The sequence below is a fragment of the Oncorhynchus nerka genome, linkage group LG18 (assembly GCF_034236695.1).
Source record: "Oncorhynchus nerka isolate Pitt River linkage group LG18, Oner_Uvic_2.0, whole genome shotgun sequence".
Taxonomy (NCBI): Eukaryota; Metazoa; Chordata; class Actinopteri; order Salmoniformes; family Salmonidae; genus Oncorhynchus; species Oncorhynchus nerka.
The window spans coordinates 62901858-62921616 of record NC_088413.1 but is presented as its reverse complement, the minus strand read 5'-3'; the positions used below and the strand labels follow the sequence as shown (position 1 = coordinate 62921616).

Genomic DNA, 19759 nt, shown 5'->3' with positions numbered 1-19759 from the left:
CTGAGGGCCTATTCACCTTGAACATGATTCACTGCTGCTACTGCTCCTGCTGTTCACTGTGCTGCTACTACTGCTATTGCTACTACTACTGCTACTGCTCCTGCTCCTGCTGCTACTACTACTGCTGCTACTGCTCCTGCTGCTGCTACTACTGCTGTTCACTGTGCTGCTACTATTGCTGCTGTTCACTGTGCTGCTGTTCACTGTGCTGCTACTACTGCTGCTGTTCACTGTGCTGCTACTAATGCTGCTGTTCACTGTGCTGCTACTACTGCTGCTGTTCACTGTGCTGCTGCTGCTACTACTACTGCTACTACTGCTCCTGCTGCTACTGCTGTTCACTGTGCTGCTACTACTGCTGCTGTTCACTGTGCTGCTACTACTGCTGCTGTTCACTGTGCTGCTGCTACTGCTGCTGTTCACTGTGCTGCTACTACTGCTGCTGTTCACTGTGCTGCTACTACTGCTGCTACTACTGCTGCTGTTCACTGTGCTTCTACTGCTGCTGTTCACTGTGCTGCTGCTAATGCTGCTGTTCACTGTGCTGCTACTACTGCTGCTGTTCACTGTGCTGCTACTACTGCTGCTGTTCACTGTGCTGCTACTGCTGCTGTTCACTGTGCTGCTGCTAATGCTGCTGTTCACTGTGCTGCTACTACTGCTGCTGTTCACTGTGCTGCTACTACTGCTGCTACTACTGCTGCTGTTCACTGTGCTGCTACTACTGCTGCTGTTCACTGTGCTGCTGCTAATGCTGCTGTTCACTGTGCTGCTACTACTGCTGCTGTTCACTGTGCTGCTGCTCCTACTACTGCTACTACTACTGCTACTGTTCACTGTGCTGCTACTACTGCTGCTGTTCACTGTGCTGCTGCTACTACTACTGCTACTACTGCTACTACTACTGCTGCTACTGCTACTACTGCTGCTGTTCACTGTGCTGCTACTACCGCTGCTGTTCACTGTGCTGCTACTACTACTGCTCCTGCTGCTCATTGTGCTGCTACTACTGCTGCTAATGCTCCTGCTGCTCACTGTGCTGTTGCTACTGCTACTACTGCTGCTCACTGCTACAGCTGCTACTGATTCTACTGCTGCTACTGCTGCTCACTGTACTGCTACTTCTGCTACTGCTGCTCACTGTCCTGCTACTGCTGCTGCTACTGCCACTACTGCTGCTGCCTGAGTTTGGCTTTGATCCACAATGACGCTTGTCCCCTGATTCCCCCTTGACCACCCTTCCATCTAGACAGTACGCATACACACACACACACACACACACACACACACACACACACACACACATTGCATGCACATGTGCAGACACACACAGGAATTGTTTGCTGTTTCATGGAACACACATGGATTTGTTAATAAGAGTGGCAGTGTTCTTAATGTGTGGAGGCTCTGTGTTGCATATACACACTCACACCTCACCCAACAGCCACATCCCGGATTTATCGGAACCATCACTCACTGTTTTTTGTCCCAGAGCACCATGGATTCAGAGGGAGGGGAGGGGCTGGAAGAGGACTATTATCTACGTGTTTTTTTGAATTGTGTTTTTTTTTTTGTCATAACCAAGAATTCTTTGATTACTTCTCTCTCAGTTTATTTTTTAAAGCTGACCTGTTGTTGATTGAGGTCAGAGCATTATTTTACATTGCAGGTTGTTTCCAATCTCGTCTGACTGAAGAGGTTTTTCAGTTGCTCACACAGCGTTCTGACACGCTTCATGGAAATGACATTCCCACTCCTCTCCTCTCTCTAATGGGAGGGAATGTGCAGCCATTGGAACTTGGGGGAATATTGTGAGATTTCTAAAGTGGTGGAACATGCTTCACTGGAAGCCCCCCCACCGCGCTTTTTACTTTATAGTTCAAATGGAAAAGGACTGTTATTCTACGGATGACTTGCATTGCGTTGATACAGAGGAAACATATCAGTGTTTTCATCCTGCCAAGCTTCTTGTAATTTAGCCTAATTGTTTTGAGTGCCAAAGTTGTTAGCCAGAGACACATAACCAGAGTCATACATAAAGGAAGGCTCTAAATAAAAATAATCATAATTGGTAACAAAAATAACAAAAAAATATTTCTTATTGAGTGAGATATGGCCTACGTTGGGCCTATGTGAATCCTATAATTACTTTTGAAGCACATCTCCTAATCAAGATATCACTTTTCCTTCCTTTCTGTGCCGCCAAATGTTTGCATATACTGGTAAAGTTACCAGATTATTAGTAGAGCTGTACAATATGCGCAAAACATCCAATTGCTATTTTTCAACCAAATATTGCGATTTGACTTGCGATATAGAACAAAATGCTTGGGTGAACTGTTGGAATCATATCAATGGAATAGTGTTGTTTGGCATGAAAACAAATTAAAAAGCCAGGTAGGAGTTTTGACAAGGTAGAAACCGAAGTGTTAGTCAGTGTTTTCCAGGGCAGCATAATCACATTTGATTAATGTTACAGAACATGCCATTGCACAAACAACATGCTGATCTACACCACCACTGGTAGCAATGAGCTAATGCTTGCATTAGAGCTATGTCATTTAGCTAGCAAGTTAGCGTTTAGCATTAGCAATAGCGTTATTTTATTGGGAAGTCCAGTACGGAATGTGAATAAATTCCCTTTGTTATGTCAAGATCACAACTTATTTATCTCAATATCACGACATAACAAAAGTTATTTTGTCAAGATCACAAGATAAACTCTATAAATAGGAGTGTGGATATATTGATGACAGATTGATAGTATGGCTGAGGCAGCAGAGCCCACGGTGGTTCAGTGCATACGTTTTTATTCATTGCTACACTAAGGGATGATACATTTCATGCTAACATCATGCTTTAATTTGTGGTTGGAGCTCATTAACAGTTTATAAGTTAGAATGTTAGCAAGCTAAATGTCCCTTACCTTGAGCTAAAAGCTCATGGGGCATAAAAGTCCTCATGGGGCATTTTAAACCCTGAACGATGCCTGATAGGCAGCACTGTCTCCCCGGCTGTGTGCCACCATTAAAACCACAGCCAATCGCATGCAAGAAACAATGCAGCTAGTCGAGAGAGTGAGCTAGCCATACTAGGGAGTCTTGTTAGCTAGCTAGCTTGTTATCTGTGCTGGTTGTTAGCTTGCATAGCTAATATGTGTATAATTGTAAGGGACACTTCATGTTTTATGCATAATGTTTAGATTTACAGAGTGGGTGAGCTCCATTCCAGACATGTTGATCATTCAATTCCAGCCTCAGAGTTTGATCACATTTATACCAACCTCAGATACTGACAAGTCAGGATGCTGCCTGTAGGCTGTCTGCAAGGTGCCTTACATATGAAACATCCTGATTTATCAGCCTCTTGAATCTGATCAGCCTGTCAGGAATGGAGCTTACCCACTGTAAATTGTAATATTATCCACAAAACATGACGTTTCCCTCATAATTACATATCAGTTATGGAAGCTAACAACCAGCATAGATAACATGCTAGATATCTAGCTAACAAGACTACCTAGCTAACTAGCTAGCTCACAAGACTAGCCAAATTAGCTGTGTTGTTCCCTGCATGCGATTGGCTGTGGTCTTGGGGGCGGCATGCAGCCTGGGAGACCACTGCAGCCTGGGAGACCACGGCTGCCTGTCAGGCATCGTTCAGGGCTTAAATGGCCCCGCATTGCAATCAACTCAGCCACAGGGCTCCTTGATGAAGTGGTTATCGGGTATCTGAACAAATTAATGGATGATGCGTGATACTTTTGATTATCTCGTGATCTCGACAAAACAACTTTTGTTATGTAGTGATCATGAGATAAATAAGTTGTGATCTTGCCATAAAGAGGGAACTATTTTTTAAATTCATATGTCCTCTCTAGACTTCCGTACTGTGGACCTCCTTATGAATTGACTGCATGCTGAGGGAATAAACAACGTGGAGGAACTGTGTGCTGCCTGCTTGAGTGAAAGGGTCTGGGCTTGGTGTGCGTTGCCAGGGAACTGGAAACTAGCAGTGTGTCGCAGCTAAATATTGTTACTCTGTACATTTTATCTTAAATTTTCTTATAGTCGCACTGGTGCACTCAAAATAAAACTCCAGGTTGCATATAATATTTTGTTGCATATGCAACCAATTTGGTCGCACTTTAGAGCGACCTGAGAGCATAATTCCCAAACGGATATGTGGAGGGAGAGAGTTGTGGGTTTGGCGAACTTGACATGGATATGCTTTTTGCATCATTGTCCTGGACATGTCCCTTGATTGAATTACTTGGTGCCAGGCAGGCAGGAGCAGTCTTGATGTATATGCAGCAGGGGAACATTGTGTAACTAGCTTAGTCATTAGAGACAAACCCGAAGATAGAGGGAGGGGACAACCATAAAAATAGAATCACTCATTTCATTTCTATGGGGACAACGTTACCACTCACATTGTATATGAGCTGTGCTAGGGAATACTCTGCTACAAATATAAAATCAACAGAAGCCACGCATTTACTGATTGCAGTCAATCGGTTCTCCCTCCATCTCTCTCCTGATCTCTTTCCCTTGCTCCCTCTCTCCGTTGGATGGCGTGGGTAGAGGAAGCGTCAGTGTCCAAGGTGGAGGAGAGGCGTGTGTCAGAGGAGAGTGGACGGCCACCCCAGCTGGAGTCAATATTTGCTTTAGGAATCTCAATAACAGGCCACAGTCATCTGCATCTCTGATAATGGACAACCATATGTCTCTGTTGACCCAGTGGACTAGGGTTCTCTCTCGCTCTCTCTTTCCTCCCTCTCTCTTTCCTTTTCTCTCGCCTCTCTTCTGTCTTTCTCTCTCCTCTCTCGTTGTCCTCCCCCATCTCTCTCTCTCTCTACTATGAACGCAACATGCAACAATTCCATTGATTTTACTTAGTTACACTTCATACGAGGGAATCGGTTAATTAAAATAAATTCATTAGGCCCTAATCTATGGATTTCACATGACTGGGAATACAGAAATGCATCTGTTGGTCAAATATATATTTTAAAAATGACTCGCAATGGGCCTCAGGATCTCCTCATGGTATTTTTGTGCATTCAAGGAGGCAGTTTATGGTAGAGAAATGAACATAAGATTCTCTGGCAACAGCTCTGGTGGACATTCCTGCAATCACCAAGCCAATTGAACACTCCCTCAAACCTTGAGACATCTGTAGCATTGTGTTGTGACAAAATTGCAGTGTGTGGCCATGGTGCACCTGTGTAATTATCATGCTGTTTAGTCAGCTTCTTGATATGCCTCACCTGCCAGGTGGATGGATTATCTTGGCAATGGAGAAAAGCTCACTAACAGGGATGTAAACAAATTTGTGCACAACATTTGAGAGAAATAAGGTTTTTGTGCGTATGGAACATTTCTGGGATATTTCAGCTCATGAAACATGGGATCAACACTTTACATGTTGTGTTTATATTTCTGTTCAAAGTACATTCATAAAACCCGTTATATGACCTGCATGTTGTGCTGTGACTTCAGTTGCCATGGCAACCCAGCCTGTGATGTCCTCTCTCCTGGTTGAGTCAGCTGCATCTGGGGGCAGGGAGAAGATGACAGTGCAGCCTCACTGGCATCCTCACCCACAGCTCAGGTGATCTTAACCCATGTTTTTGTGTTGCCTGTATTCCATGGGTTTGAGCTTCATGGTTTCAGCCAGACTGTTCTCTCTCCCGCTCTTTCTGTCTTCCTCCCTCCCTCTGTGTGGTGAGCAGCTTGCCTGTCCTCAGGCTGCCCTAGGCCCTAGGCTCAGGTGCCTGTCAGCCTCAGTTTGAAACGGCTCCCTTTCAGCTATTCGTCATGCCTGCCTCAACCCCTGCTGTGCCAGCATGTGCCCAGTCTGTTCCATTTTAGCGCATCCAGTCCATTTTAGCCAAACAAACTTAGTCCAGCACAGCGCATACACATTCCCAGTAAAGCCCAGTTCCAGTCCCAACCCATCTTCTCTCCACTGTTCTACCAGAGGGGCCTTAGCAACAACCTCACCACAGGCAGCAGTCCCTTAATGAGAGGGGAATGGCCCAGTGGGTTCCTAGAGTGGGGGCTAGAGCGAGGGCTATAGTAAAGGCCTTTTTGGGTCCATTCTTGACTGGCAATGTGTTAGGTGCAGTCATCAAGAAGGCAGAAAGAGACAGCTAGCATAGTTAGTGTGGCAGGCATTTTGATCCCTTTCTGTTATTCCCAATGCTCTAACCTGACTGACTGACTATCCATCCAGCACCAGGCTCCCAGATTGCTCTACCTGCTTGGCACTCTGAATTTCAAATGTCTCCAATTTTCCCCCTGTCGGGTAGCATGGAGGGAGGGAGGGATGTCTGAGAGCGTATGAATGCCTCCAGCAGGGTTCTGTTCTAGCACCCAGGAATGGGGGCCGGCAAGGGGAGCGTCATGCCTGTAGTGTGTGTTTATTTGTTGACAGCTTTCCCATTTGGGGCTGTGTGGCCAGTCTGATTGTCCTCTGCCTGCTACAGTGGTCTGGTTATTACTACTCCTCTGTCCACTGATGCTGCCTTTGTCTCTGTATTTCTTATGTAGCTTCTTAATGTGTTGTGTTGATGTTTTGTCTCAATTGACTTTTTCCATTGAGTTTTTATTAGTTTCATTGGGCTGTAAGTCAGCCTTTTTCTATGTCTCTTCCTCTGTGGTTTTCCTTAACCCTGGTCCCAGCTATGAGGAGCGTGCGCTTTACCTGGAGGCCATCGTGCAGAACCACCGGGAGGTCATGACCTTTGAGGACTTTGCCTCGCAGGTCTTCTCCCCTTCAACCAGCTACTACCCAATGAGTGGGACAGGTCAGAATCCTACTCTGCTCCTCCACTTCCTCCTCTACTCCACAGCAGCACACCTGTTAGCCCTCCTCTTCAGACCCCTCCATCTCTATGTCCTGGTCCTTGTCTCCTCACACCCACACTCTGATGAATATCAAAGGCAGCAGGGCCAAGCTCTCTCCACACTGTCTGAGCAGCAGCATCAAAGACTTTACCGTGGCTCAACAACTTAGTCAGGCCCTGCTCCTTGTCTCTCCGTGTTCTGTTTCATCTCACCCCCTCCTCTGTTTTTATCTCCCCCTCTCATTTAATTAGCCCGGCAGAAATATACATGATGTGACATGATTGAATGTGGGTTAAACCCGGTGTATGTGATCAGTCCTCTTATCAGAGCGTTCATACCTGTACCAGAGATATGCAGTCTGCTAAACACTGGGTTCACACTGCTGTCTCCCAGAGGTCAGGAAGAGGGGAGACTGAGGGGTGACTTCATTAAACAATGTCTCCTCTTCCTGCCCTGGCTTGGCCTAGATCTGATGGGTCTATAACAACAACAACACCGCTAACATCCAATCAGTACAGCAATGCTCTCATGCACTGATACAATTGGAAACCTGTGTTCTTTTATTGTCATGACTGGAAACTTAATCTGTTATTGTGTGTGTGTCTTGCCTACGTGCGTACGAACATGTCTCTGTGTGTGTATGTTGTGTCTGTACGTGTGAGTATGTGTGTGTGTTGTCCAGATTTCAGCGAGCAGTCCCAGAAGGCAGGGTTGATAAGCAGACTGGCAGAGGCAGGAGGTAGTCTGATAGGCAGACTGGCAGAGGCAGGAGGTAGTCTGATAGGCAGACTGGCAGAGGCAGGAGGTAGTCTGATAGGCAGACTGGCAGAGGCAGGAGGTAGTCTGATAGGCAGACTGGCAGAGGCAGGAGGTAGTCTGATAGGCAGACTGGCAGAGGCAGGAGGTAGTCTGATAGGCAGACTGGCAGAGGCAGGAGGTAGTCTGATAGGCAGACTGGCAGAGGCAGGAGGTAGTCTGATAGGCAGACTGGCGGAGGCAGGAGGTAGTCTGATAGGCAGACTGGCGGAGGCAGGAGGTAGTCTGATAGGCAGACTGGCAGAGGCAGGAGGTAGTCTGATAGGCAGACTGGCGGAGGCAGGAGGTAGTCTGATAGGCAGACTGGCAGAGGCAGGAGGTAGTCTGATAGGCAGACTGGCAGAGGCAGGAGGTAGTCTGATAGGCAGACTGGCAGAGGCAGGAGGTAGTCTGAACTATTAATGTAATTACAGTCAACTCCCTTTACTGCAGAGGTGTAAAAAAAAAAACTGACCTCTATTGACCTTTCATCAACTATAATACTAAACAGGGAGTATTCTGTAGGGAGAGGGGAACAGGGAGAAAGGGGAGAGCGAGAGGAAATGGGAGAGAGAATCTTGTGTGTGGGGCATTCATCTGTTCTCTGCTGGTGTGTGTTATTTGTAGTGAAGCAGGAGAAGGATAGCTGGTTGGGCTGATTGAGTCCTCTTTGTGATTATGGGATCATAGGTTAGTCTGACCAGACAATAAATGATTATTTTCTCTTATTGTTAAATGAGGATTGGTTTCACAGCGTGGTGCATCAGCTGTGTCTGAGAGCAGACATAACAACAAGACTTACTTTAATCACCCTCTTTAATCATATGGAAATTAATTTGGAACATCTATACAAATTGATGAATATACAAATAGATGGGCAAACATTATTTTTGGGCTGTTGCGTCTCTGTCTGTCGTGACCGAGTGACCGAGGACGTGTTATTTTGTCCACCGTGGGTTTGGAATCAGCTGGTCCTCTACATCAACTGTTTCTAGCCACAGCACCACCCCACAGAGATGCAGGGCAATTTCAGGAATCACTCTAGGTCTGCATGCAGACTTCACCTGGCAATCTTCTAAACAAGGGGGAGGTTAAATCCTAGTACACACAGATACAGGTGCTCACAGCTTCTTCCAGTGATAAACCAGGCATTTTTCTGAGAAGTGGTTCTTTATTGTCAACATGTGTTCCTGTATTTACAGTGGCCGTGTGGATAGTGTACAACACATTTATGTTCATGTACATTCTCTAATATTTACTCTGTTTATGTCCTGTGTATGGTCCTATGCATCAACACATGGCCACTGATATATAATCACAGAAGGCTGCTTAGTTGTGTCCCTTTGTTGTGTCTGTGACCTCAGACTTAAAAAAGCTGCTCTCATTGTCACCCTTCTCAGATGTGCTGGTGTCTAGTAATACAGTGATTGGCTGTTGCCATCTCATGTGTCTTTGTCGTGCCTGTGTCTCATGTTTCATATGCTGCTGCAGTGTGAGTGTGTGTGCTTGTCAATACCCCCTGCTTAGGTTCATTGCTCCACTAATATGTCATCCATGACGTGCAGCGGGGATGGTTTGGGACATGGAGTACCCTTGGGCCAAGCTGGACTGTAAGACTTCTGCCTGTTTCCTCTACTAGGCATGATGCCCATTGCCCACCCTCCACCTTAACCTGACCTTCACCTTTGACACCACAGCTACACCATCTCAGAGACCATCAATCATACTAACCTGCACCCCGACCCCGGACAGTTCTAATATCCCACTCCCTCCTGCATGAGTCATCTCTAACCTCCAGTAGATTACCCCCCATCCTCCCCGCTGTGGCCCTGCAGTGTGACTGTGTGTCTATGTTTATGTGGTTTGAGTGTTTGTTCACACTGACATGTTGAAGTTTCTTTTTTTGGGCCAGGGGGTTGGACTCAGTCAGGATCTCAAATTACTGTAGAGAGTAAGAATAGCAGAATACACAAGGCGCAATTTGGAAATGTGGTTGTGCATCAGCAGTTTGTCAGTCACTCAATTAGCCATGTCAGTAAAAAATGTTTCGATTTGTAAGTTATTATAGTGGCTTAGTAAACTTAGGGCCCCCATTTTCAATTTTGTTGGTCGGTCTCACTCAGATATCATATTAAAACCTGCAAATATTTCTCTCCACCCTATGGAAAAATTTGTAGAATTGCAGGAAATTAGCTGTAAAACTGCAAATTGTCCTGTCCGCCCCATGGAATGAGTAGAATTGCATGAAATTAGTTTTAATATTGTAACATTTTCTCTACTCACCATGGGAAAATGTGTAGAATTGCACGATTTAACCCTAAAAGGTAGAAATGTTCTTTCCACTGTCAAGAGGAGGGCTGCTTAAATATTTTGCTTGTAATTTGGTGGAGGGGGTGGGGGTACCCAATTGTCATACTTGAGTAAAAGTAAAGATACCAGAAAATGACAAGTGAAAGTCAGCCAGTAAAATACTACTGGAGTAAAAGTATTTGGTTTTAAATATACTTTTCTTTCATGTATATATTTTACAAATTAACATTTATTTTTGATACTTAAGTATCAAAAGTAAAAGTATAAATCATATCAAATTCCTTATATTAAGCCAACCACACAGAAAGATCTTCTTTTCTTAATTTACGGATAGCCAGGGGCACACCAACACTCAGATATAATTTACAAACAAAGCATTTGTGTTTAGTAATAAGTCCACCATATCAGAGAAAGTAGGGATGACCTTGATAAGTGCATGAATGGGACCATCTTGATAAGTGCGTGAATGGGACCATTTTCTTGTCCTGCTTAGCATTCAAAATGTCATGAGTACTTTTGGGTGTCAGGGAAAATGTATGGAGTAAAAAGTACATTTTCTTTAGGAATGTAGTTTAGTAAATGTAAAAGTTGTCAAAAATATCAATTGTAAAGTACAGATGCCTAAAAACACTACTTAAGTAGTACTTTAAAGTATTTTTACCTAAGTACTTTACACCACTGCACACATTGGTACACAGACCCGCGAGCAACTGCGGCCCCTCCATTTTTGTGGCCCCCACCCCATCAAAGATGCCCATCCCTGGGTTAAATGAACATAGCTACAAGAGTCAACAATGAGGGAGATTCTCGCTCTTCAAATATTTCAATGGATCCAGACAGTCCGTGGGACTGAAGAGCTCTCAACAACCCCCCCCAGACAGGCCTCCTTCTCTGACCCTACACCACTCCGTCTAGAGACAACAGCTCTTCACCTTCGCATACCGCTACAGCTTCATCTGATGGCAACAGAAGACCCTCTAACTTTTACTATGTGTCAGAGAGTGTCAACTAGTCAAGGAGCTGCCAGGCACCCTGGTTTAAATGACTGTTGATGTCTACTCTACTGTGGAGCAGACTGTTGATGTCTACTCTACTGTGGAGCAGACTGTTGATGTCTACTCTACTGTGGAGCAGACTGTTGATGTCTACTCTACTGTGGAGCAGACTGTTGATGTCTACTCTACTGTGGAGCAGACTGTTGATGTCTACTCTACTGTGGAGCAGACTGTTGATGTCTACTCTACTGTGGAGCAGACTGTTGATGTCTACTCTACTGTGGAGCAGACTGTTGATGTCTACTCTACTGTGGAGCAGACTGTTGATGTCTACTCTACTGTGGAGCAGACTGTTGATGTCTACTCTACTGTGGAGCAGACTGTTGATGTCTACTCTACTGTGGAGCAGACTGTTTATGTCTACTCTACTGTGGAGCAGACTGTTGATGTCTACTCTACTGTGGAGCAGACTGTTGATGTCTACTCTACTGTGGAGCAGACTGTTGATGTCTACTCTACTGTGGAGCAGACTGTTGATGTCTACTCTACTGTGGAGCAGACTGTTGATGTCTACTCTACTGTGGAGCAGACTGTTGATGTCTACTCTACTGTGGAGCAGACTGTTGATGTCTACTCTACTGTGGAGCAGACTGTTGATGTCTACTCTACTGTGGAGCAGACTGTTGATGTCTACTCTACTGTGGAGCAGACTGTTGCCACAACTCTGGAGAAACCTGTGCCTGTATTGGTGTTGCACACAATTTTGTCTGTAATGTTTTGTTACATTTTACTGGTCTCTTTATCTCATGGTGTTGAACTGGTTGAGAAGCGTTTCTGATAATCCAGTCTGTTCCTGCTCTATGATCTGTCCAACATATACACATTTTATAATAAGCAGTCATACCAACCTATGTGATGTCAAGTTACAGAAATCATTTACCCCTTTGAATATTAGCTGGACAGATTTTTAAGGGCATGGAACAAACTCAAACCAACTTTCAAGAGGCCCTCTATATTTCTGAAAACTGTCCCTGTCTCTTAACATATTAAATGCTTTATGTCTTGTATGACTTTGATCCTCACAGTGATAATAACCAACAACATACCACCACACAGGCTTTCTGAATGTCGCCGTCATCTCCCTTCCCTAGTACCCTCCCTGACTGACTGTCTACAGCAGGGCTGTGTTGTGTGACTTTGTCTTAATGTGACGCTCTACTGTCTGTTTTTCTTTTAGATGAAACAATGTTAAAGGTGTCATTGCGGTAATTGAAGAAGGTAAGCCCCGAGCGCCGACCAGAAGCTCGTGTGTCACCCAAAGACCTCGCTCTCCCGTTCACTCATCCTCTCTGGTTTCTCCTTTATTTGGTACTAACACGCTTTTTTTACCCACCTACCTACCGCTTTATGAAGGTCGGTTGATATGACGCTGTATGGGGTGGTGATATAACGCTGTATGGGGTGGTGATATGACGCTGTATGGGGTGGTGATATAACGCTGTATGGGGTGGTGATATGACGCTGTATGGGGTGGTGATATAACGCTGTATGGGGTGGTGATATGACGCTGTATGGGGTGATGATATAACGCTGTATGGGGTGGTGATATAACGCTGTATGGGGTGGTGATATAACGCTGTATGGGGTGGTGATATAACGCTGTATGGGGTGGTGATATAACGCTGTATGGGGTGGTGATATAACGCTGTATGGGGTGGTGATATAACGCTGTATGGGGTGGTGATATGACTCTGTATGGGGTGGTGATATGACGCTGTATGGGGTGGTGATATAACGCTGTATGGGGTGGTGATATGACGCTGTATGGGGTGATGATATAACGCTGTATGGGGTGGTGATATAACGCTGTATGGGGTGGTGATATAACGCTGTATGGGGTGGTGATATAACGCTGTATGGGGTGGTGATATAACGCTGTATGGGGTGGTGATATAACGCTGTATGGGGTGGTGATATAACGCTGTATGGGGTGGTGATATAACGCTGTATGGGGTGGTGATATAACGCTGTATGGGGTGGTGATATAACGCTGTATGGGGTGGTGATATAACGCTGTATGGGGTGGTGATATAACGCTGTATGGGGTGGTGATATAACGCTGTATGGGGTGGTGATATAACGCTGTATGGGGTAGTGATATAACGCTGTATGGGGTGGTGATATAACGCTGTATGGGGTGGTGATATAACGCTGTATGGGGTGGTGGTATAACGCTGTATGGGGTGATGGTATAACGCTGTATGGGGTGATGATATAACGCTGTATGGGGTGGTGATATAACGCTGTATGGGGTGGTGATATAACGCTGTATGGGGTGGTGGTATAACGCTGTATGGGGTGGTGGTATAACGCTGTATGGGGTGGTGGTATAACGCTGTATGGGGTGGTGGTATAACGCTGTATGGGGTGGTGATATAACGCTGTATGGGGTGGTGATATAACGCTATATGGGGTGATGGTATAACGCTGTATGGGGTGGTGATATAACGCTGTATGGGGTGATGGTATAACGCTGTATGGGGTGGTGATATAACGCTGTATGGGGTGGTGATATGACGCTGTATGGGGTGGTGGTATGACGCTGTATGGGGTGATGGTATGACGCTGTATGGGGTGATGGTATAACGCTGTATGGGGTGGTGGTATAACGCTGTATGGGGTGGTGATATAACGCTGTATGGGGTGGTGATATAACGCTGTATGGGGTGGTGGTATAACGCTGTATGGGGTGATGGTATAACGCTGTATGGGGTGATGGTATAACGCTGTATGGGGTGATGGTATAACGCTGTATGGGGTGGTGATATAACGCTGTATGGGGTGGTGATATAACGCTGTTTGGGGTGATGGTATAACGCTGTATGGGGTGGTGATATAACGCTGTATGGGGTGGTGATATAACGCTGTATGGGGTGGTGATATAACGCTGTATGGGGTGGTGGTATAACGCTGTATGGGGTGGTGATATAACGCTGTATGGGGTGGTGATATAACGCTGTATGGGGTGGTGATATAACGCTGTATGGGGTGGTGATATAACGCTGTATGGGGTGGTGATATAACGCTGTATGGGGTGGTGATATAACGCTGTATGGGGTGGTGGTATAACGCTGTATGGGGTGGTGATATAACGCTGCATGGGGGTTGTATTCTCTGTTTAGCCAGGCTGAGTGATGCTGCACGGTTCGGACAATTAGCACCCGACTAAGTAGCAGCATGAGCAATATGGACACACTTCTTTCTGCTTGTGCTTCTGCATGTCACGCCACATGCCTTTGTCTTTATCTCCCCAGCGGTATCTTCCTTTATCTTTGTCCTTTTTTCTCCTCTTCACTCCTGTCCGAGTGTGGCTGTTGGCCTGGGGCAGAGTGTGACATTAACACCTGCCGTACTGGAAGAAAACGGCTTTGTCATTGAAGCTTTGTTTGAATTGCTGCAGGGGACCAATGGGGATGAGGCCCATTTACTCCCTTTTGTTTTTTTTAACCTTCTAGATCTCTCTCTCTATCCCCTCTGCCTCCCCTCCCCTCTGTCTCCTCTCCCTTCTCTTTCTCCCCTCTCTCGCCCTTCTCTTTCTCTCTCTCATTCTCTCACCTCACACTCTGAGTATGAAAGGATCTCAAATGAGAGGCAGGGTGTGCAGGTCTCTGACACACCATGGCCTCTGTCAGTCTAGCTGTTTAGGGGGAGCTCGGAGTGGAATGAACTTGCGTTATGATTTACCAGCCAGGCACCGCCAACTCAAGTTTTGGGAGATTTTGTTTCACCCTAGTAACTAATTGTGAATGTTTACTTTTAATATTCAACTTAAATTTGTGTCATTTTCACATATGATATCATATATGCAACCCAAAGTGTTGCCATTTAAAACCCGTTTATTGTCATTGTTTAGTGGGTATTGTACCGAGCCCTCTGTCGATAGACGTGTCTGCTGCATGGGTGGGTGCTAGGCAGCATACTGGGGGAGTTAGTAAATATAAGGTCTGTATGGGCCTTTATCTGAGAGGGTTATCTGTGGCCCAGCGGCCCCCTCCCCAGCTACCCTGCCCTGCCCCTCTCCCATCACACCACTACTATAGGAGAGGGTGGGGCTTGTCAGGGCCAGCGGGGAAGTTGTTTGTTCTAGTGGTGGAATAGTCGAAGGGCAAAGTAGTGGAATTATGGAGTTAGACTGTGCTTGTAGGGTTGGACTTGGGTTAGGCCTGCCCACACGTTTACTCACAGCCCTCCTCTGTTCTATTCATATGCATAATGAAGATAAACAAACACACACACACACACAGCCTTAACCCTACCCCTCCCGCTCTGAATGAGTGGAAGTCAGTGATGCTTGTGTCCACTGGGCTGGGTGTGTGTTACTGCAGCCATCTGCTGTCCCTTTTAGCTATAGGAACTTGAGATGCTTCAGAGAAAGAAAATAAGCAACCAGGTGCCATCTTGAAAATAAGCAACCAGGTGCCATCTTGAAAATAAGCAACCAGGTGCCATCTTGAAAATAAGCAACCAGGTGCCATCTTGAAACTAAGCAACCAGGTGTCTTCTTGAAAATAAGCAACCAGGTGCCATCTTAACAAAGTAGGAAAGTTTTTTTAAACTCGATACATCGCAAAGATGGGATGGGGAGTTTGGGAGGAGAGAGGACGGGGTGTACACAAAATAAAGTTGCTCTTTCTGGCTTTTCCCCCTCACTTATCACTGCTAGCAACCTCTTATCATTGATTGTTTCTTTGGGATCCACAATGTTTAACAAAGGACACCCTCCACATGATCATGACATGCCTGTCCAGGTTAACATGATATTGTTTTTCTCTGTTACAGTACATTTCAAGTGTTGAAAAATCTATCCTCTTTATGTTGAACAACAAAGACAATTTCATTCTTAAAACCACATGGCTTAAAATAGATGTTCTCTTTTTCCTACTCATGCAAGCATGTGCCCTCCCAAATACATATTCAGCATCTCTCACTTAGCAGCCTCTAGTCAGCCAAGACATGTGATGAAGACATGTTCACATTGAATCTGAATGTGTATGCTGCTTGATCTAGTCCCACACGTCACTTTTAAAACTGTGATGAACTCAAGGGTCAAGTGGATCAATCTGTACACCTGTTCTGTTTTTGTTATTATAAATTCGACCCTAGAGTGAGTAAGCGGTTTGGGGTGCCGGGGGTGCGTTCACGTGCATGGCAGTCAGAGCATGTTGGAGTATGCCATGTCTTAACATCCCCATGTATGCCTGCCACGTCTCACCACTTCTCTCTATCTCTCCCCCCCTATCTCTCCCCCCCCTATCTCTCCCCCTCTATCCCCTCTTTATCCCTCCCTCGCTTTCATTCTCTCTCACTCTCGCTCTCTCTCTCTCTCCAGGCTCCCTCAGTGGCAGCACGAGTGCTGAGCTCAGTGTTTCCGTAGGAATGGACCATGTGGACCAGGTCTCTCCCACGATGCCCCGTGCCACAAAAAACAGAGTTTCCGGAAAACTCCGCCGATCGGCCAGCGCCATAAGCAAATCCTCCAACTGAGCTCTCTCGCCCAACCCACCCCCAAAACCTCCCGTTTGGCCTTCACTACTGGTCCTGTTTTAAACTGTCATACCGACCCCTAATGACTACAGTTTGGGGGTGTGCTTTGTTTGTTTTGTTTTGTGTGTGTCGTTTAAACATTTAACTGGAGCATATTGCACATTTTAATTTGTGGCAATTATTGATTCTTTGATACACTTCCAGTTGTTTTGCTGTTGAACTGCATATTTGAGATGAAGCTATTGGCATTTTTTCCAATGTGGCTGCACTTTGTTTTGGAAGAATCAAAGCTTCTTTTTAATTTATAACTGATAAATAGCACTACTCAGTACAGTGATAAAACGAGGTATGTATAGCCAGGGACTGGAGTGAAAGATCATGTTAGGAGACTTGAAGTCCACCTATCATGAACATTTCAATATTGTTTTTTCATGCCATAGCTGTTGAGCTGGTAGTTGACACTGCTGTAGAGGAAAACTCTAAGAGGCTGAAATGCTAGAGAAATGGGAGACTGTCTTAGATTGTATTCTTGTGAAGAGAAGCAGCTGCGCATATATAGTTAATATATACTGTAATAAAACATTTCTCATCGTCCATATGCATTTTGATATGTCTGCCTTTTTGATTTTCTCACTGACCCCCCTTGTGATCCTGCTGTGTGAAACACTGATGATAGTCTTGCAATGCTGTTGACAGGATAGGATGATTTTTAAGGGTGATGTTGTTGTTTGGTTTGTTGTTTTGTCCTGGGTCTTGAGCCATGGAAGCCTGTCTGTCTGTCTGGGTCATACTCATCCTCTTGTTGTGGAGAGAAGGAAGGACTGCGTCATAGGAGGTGCTGCTCTAGCGTAATGCTGCACCGTACCACACACTTCCTGTTTCCGGAGTGCTGTGAGTGTGTGCAGTAGGAGTCTGTTTTTAATAGTTATGAACCTGGAGTGGACAATCAATGATGTCTTTCCAACCTGAGGTGAATCGAAGCTTGTTTTTGTTTTTCTATCTCTCTAATGTCCTTTTTAAATGGATTCTGATGGATTTTGTCATGCTTTGATTTATGCAACTCTGCTGGAAATGAGAAAATACTGCATTTGTAATTGTTTAGTGATGTTACCCTGTGTAGGATTGTTTAACCTGGGTTCATAATCTGTAATCCAATAAATTCCATCTGTCTCTTCCTCTGCTATAATTTTCTTGTTGTCTTGTAAATATGATAAATATGTAATATTTAAATATGACATTCCAATGTCCCTACAGATGATCTTTTGCACTCACTGTCATTGAAAACTAGCATTGAATGTTTTTTTTCTCTTTATTCTTGGATGTAACTTGCTTTACATTTTATTTGATGTGTTTGTTTCAGTGTGTGAGAGCATGCAAAGTCATATTTGAAGACTTATTTTGCTGTTGTATAATGTATACATGTGCTGTTTAGAGGAAGAAGTAGCCGGAGCCTCAGGTGAATCTTAACTCCGTGTGTGTGTGTGTGTGTGTGTGTGTGTGTATTTCTGAAGGAGCTTATTGCAGTGCCTGTGTAATATGTCCACCAATATCCATTCCTAGACCCTACCACTGTTAGACATAATTTGATTTATTTTGGGGGTTTTTCATTCCAAGAAGCAAAACGTGGACAGCTAGCTTTGCCTTCCTGTCCCACATCTCTGTTAACTAGAGGGAGAGTCTTTTCCCCCCCTATTTGACTGTAAAGGTCAGTGTCTTGTCCTAGTCCTCACAAGCGTCTTATATGAACAGATTGACTGGGTTTGGCCCACTTTGTTTATTTGAGATGCTCTTTTCTCTCGGAATTGGAAACAAATGCCACCTCCTCTTTCCCATGATGCACCATGAGTAACCTCATGAGGCCGGTGGGGGTTGGGGAGTTAGAAGGCATACGAGCGCTGAGCTCTGGCGATCAACCTAGCAATAGGCAGGTTGACTCTGTGCTACCCAAGCCCCCTCCTCCTCCCACCCAAACCTGCCGCTTTAGGTTGCCATGGAAGCCAGGTGTTACATACACATGATGGAGGGCTCTACCCGAGCTGCAACACTGTCCATCTGTTGCACTACTTTACCTTACCTGTACATCTCCATTTTCTTTCATTTTGTTCTCTCGTTTTTTTGTGTCTTTCTTTCCCAAGCACTGATTAATAACATAGGAGGCACGAATGTCGAGTTTGTTCAGAGAGATTGAAATGTTTTGTGCATTTGAAGAATGTATGCAAATACTGACCTGAGTCAGATCAATGCTCTCACTTTCCCAATAGCCACTGTAAAGAACTACCCAGATAATTTTACTGATCATCTTATGGAGTTTAGATTGTAGATTTGATGTTGTGGATGGGATCCCTGTTAATATGGGCCTACGGTGTTGTTTGGACCAGGGTAAGGATTGTGTCTTAGTCAGACTGGTTCAACTCATGTAAAGCAACAGATTTAGTGTCAATTCTAGATTTTGGTTTAGGAATCCTGTACATTGTGTCAAATTGAGGGCTCCAGTCCTTATGAATATACATATATTAATGCCTGTAATATAATCTTTGTATAAGAGGAAGAGAACGATTTCATAATTACTTGTTAACATATCAAACTGTTTTTAATGGCAGAAGTCATGCTATCTTTATTAGAAATGTGAAAATTGAAAATATTTCATTAAATCAATTTGAAATTCTCCATATTCTTTGTGTGTTGTTTGTTTGGGTCTATTGATTTGAATAGCAGTGGAGCAGAAGTAGATTTCCTTTAAAACTGTCGTTACAGAGATGGGCACTTACCTAACCATGTTATAGTAACGCTAGCCTAATCTAGCAGGCCTAGAAAGACACCTAAGCGGAGTTCTCATTTCCGTTTTTCGGGGGATTTGATGGGGTGGGGGGGGATGACATAATGGTGCTGTTGTTTTTTTTACCCTGGCCCAGCAGCAGCAGGGGTAACCTGACCCCTTCCCATCTGCCCCCCTGCTGCTCCAGGAGGGGAGGAGGCTAGGATAATGGGAACTCACCGGAAGGTACAAGTGCAAAATCTACAGCACCTACATTACTTCTGCCCTGGCTGGTAGGATGGCTAAAGACTGAAGACGAGCACTTGGCGATAATTGGAACCGCGTGCGTGCACCTGCCTATCTGGCCTGAACCTGTTCCTTTGGGTCACATAAAACTTCTGCCTTTGTCTACATTATGTGACTGAATATTCGCAAGTTATGATAGCAGAAGAATTATGATATGGGTATGTGTTATGTGAGAAGAGTCTATTTTGACATCGTCACATGTC

The 19759-nt window shown here is 44.9% G+C and overlaps 1 protein-coding gene across 3 annotated transcripts in view; it reads left to right on the top strand.

The window, feature by feature from the left end:
• LOC115146504 (ral GTPase-activating protein subunit alpha-2-like) overlaps nt 1-17089 on the top strand; it is a 191320-nt gene extending 174231 nt beyond the window's left edge. The window contains exons 39-41 of one of the 3 annotated variants that reach the window (XR_010459785.1): nt 6687-9256; nt 12189-12229; nt 16341-16382. Coding sequence is in view for 2 of the 3 variants with exons in the window: in XM_065004260.1 (XP_064860332.1) it covers nt 6687-6811; nt 16341-16495 (280 nt within the window). In the remaining variant the exon portion in view is untranslated. Of the gene's footprint in view, nt 1-6686; nt 9257-12188; nt 12230-16340 lie in introns of all 3 variants that reach the window. The other 2 variants (XM_065004261.1, XM_065004260.1) reach the window with 2 other exon arrangements.
• The last annotated feature ends 2670 nt before the right edge of the window (nt 17090-19759 follow it).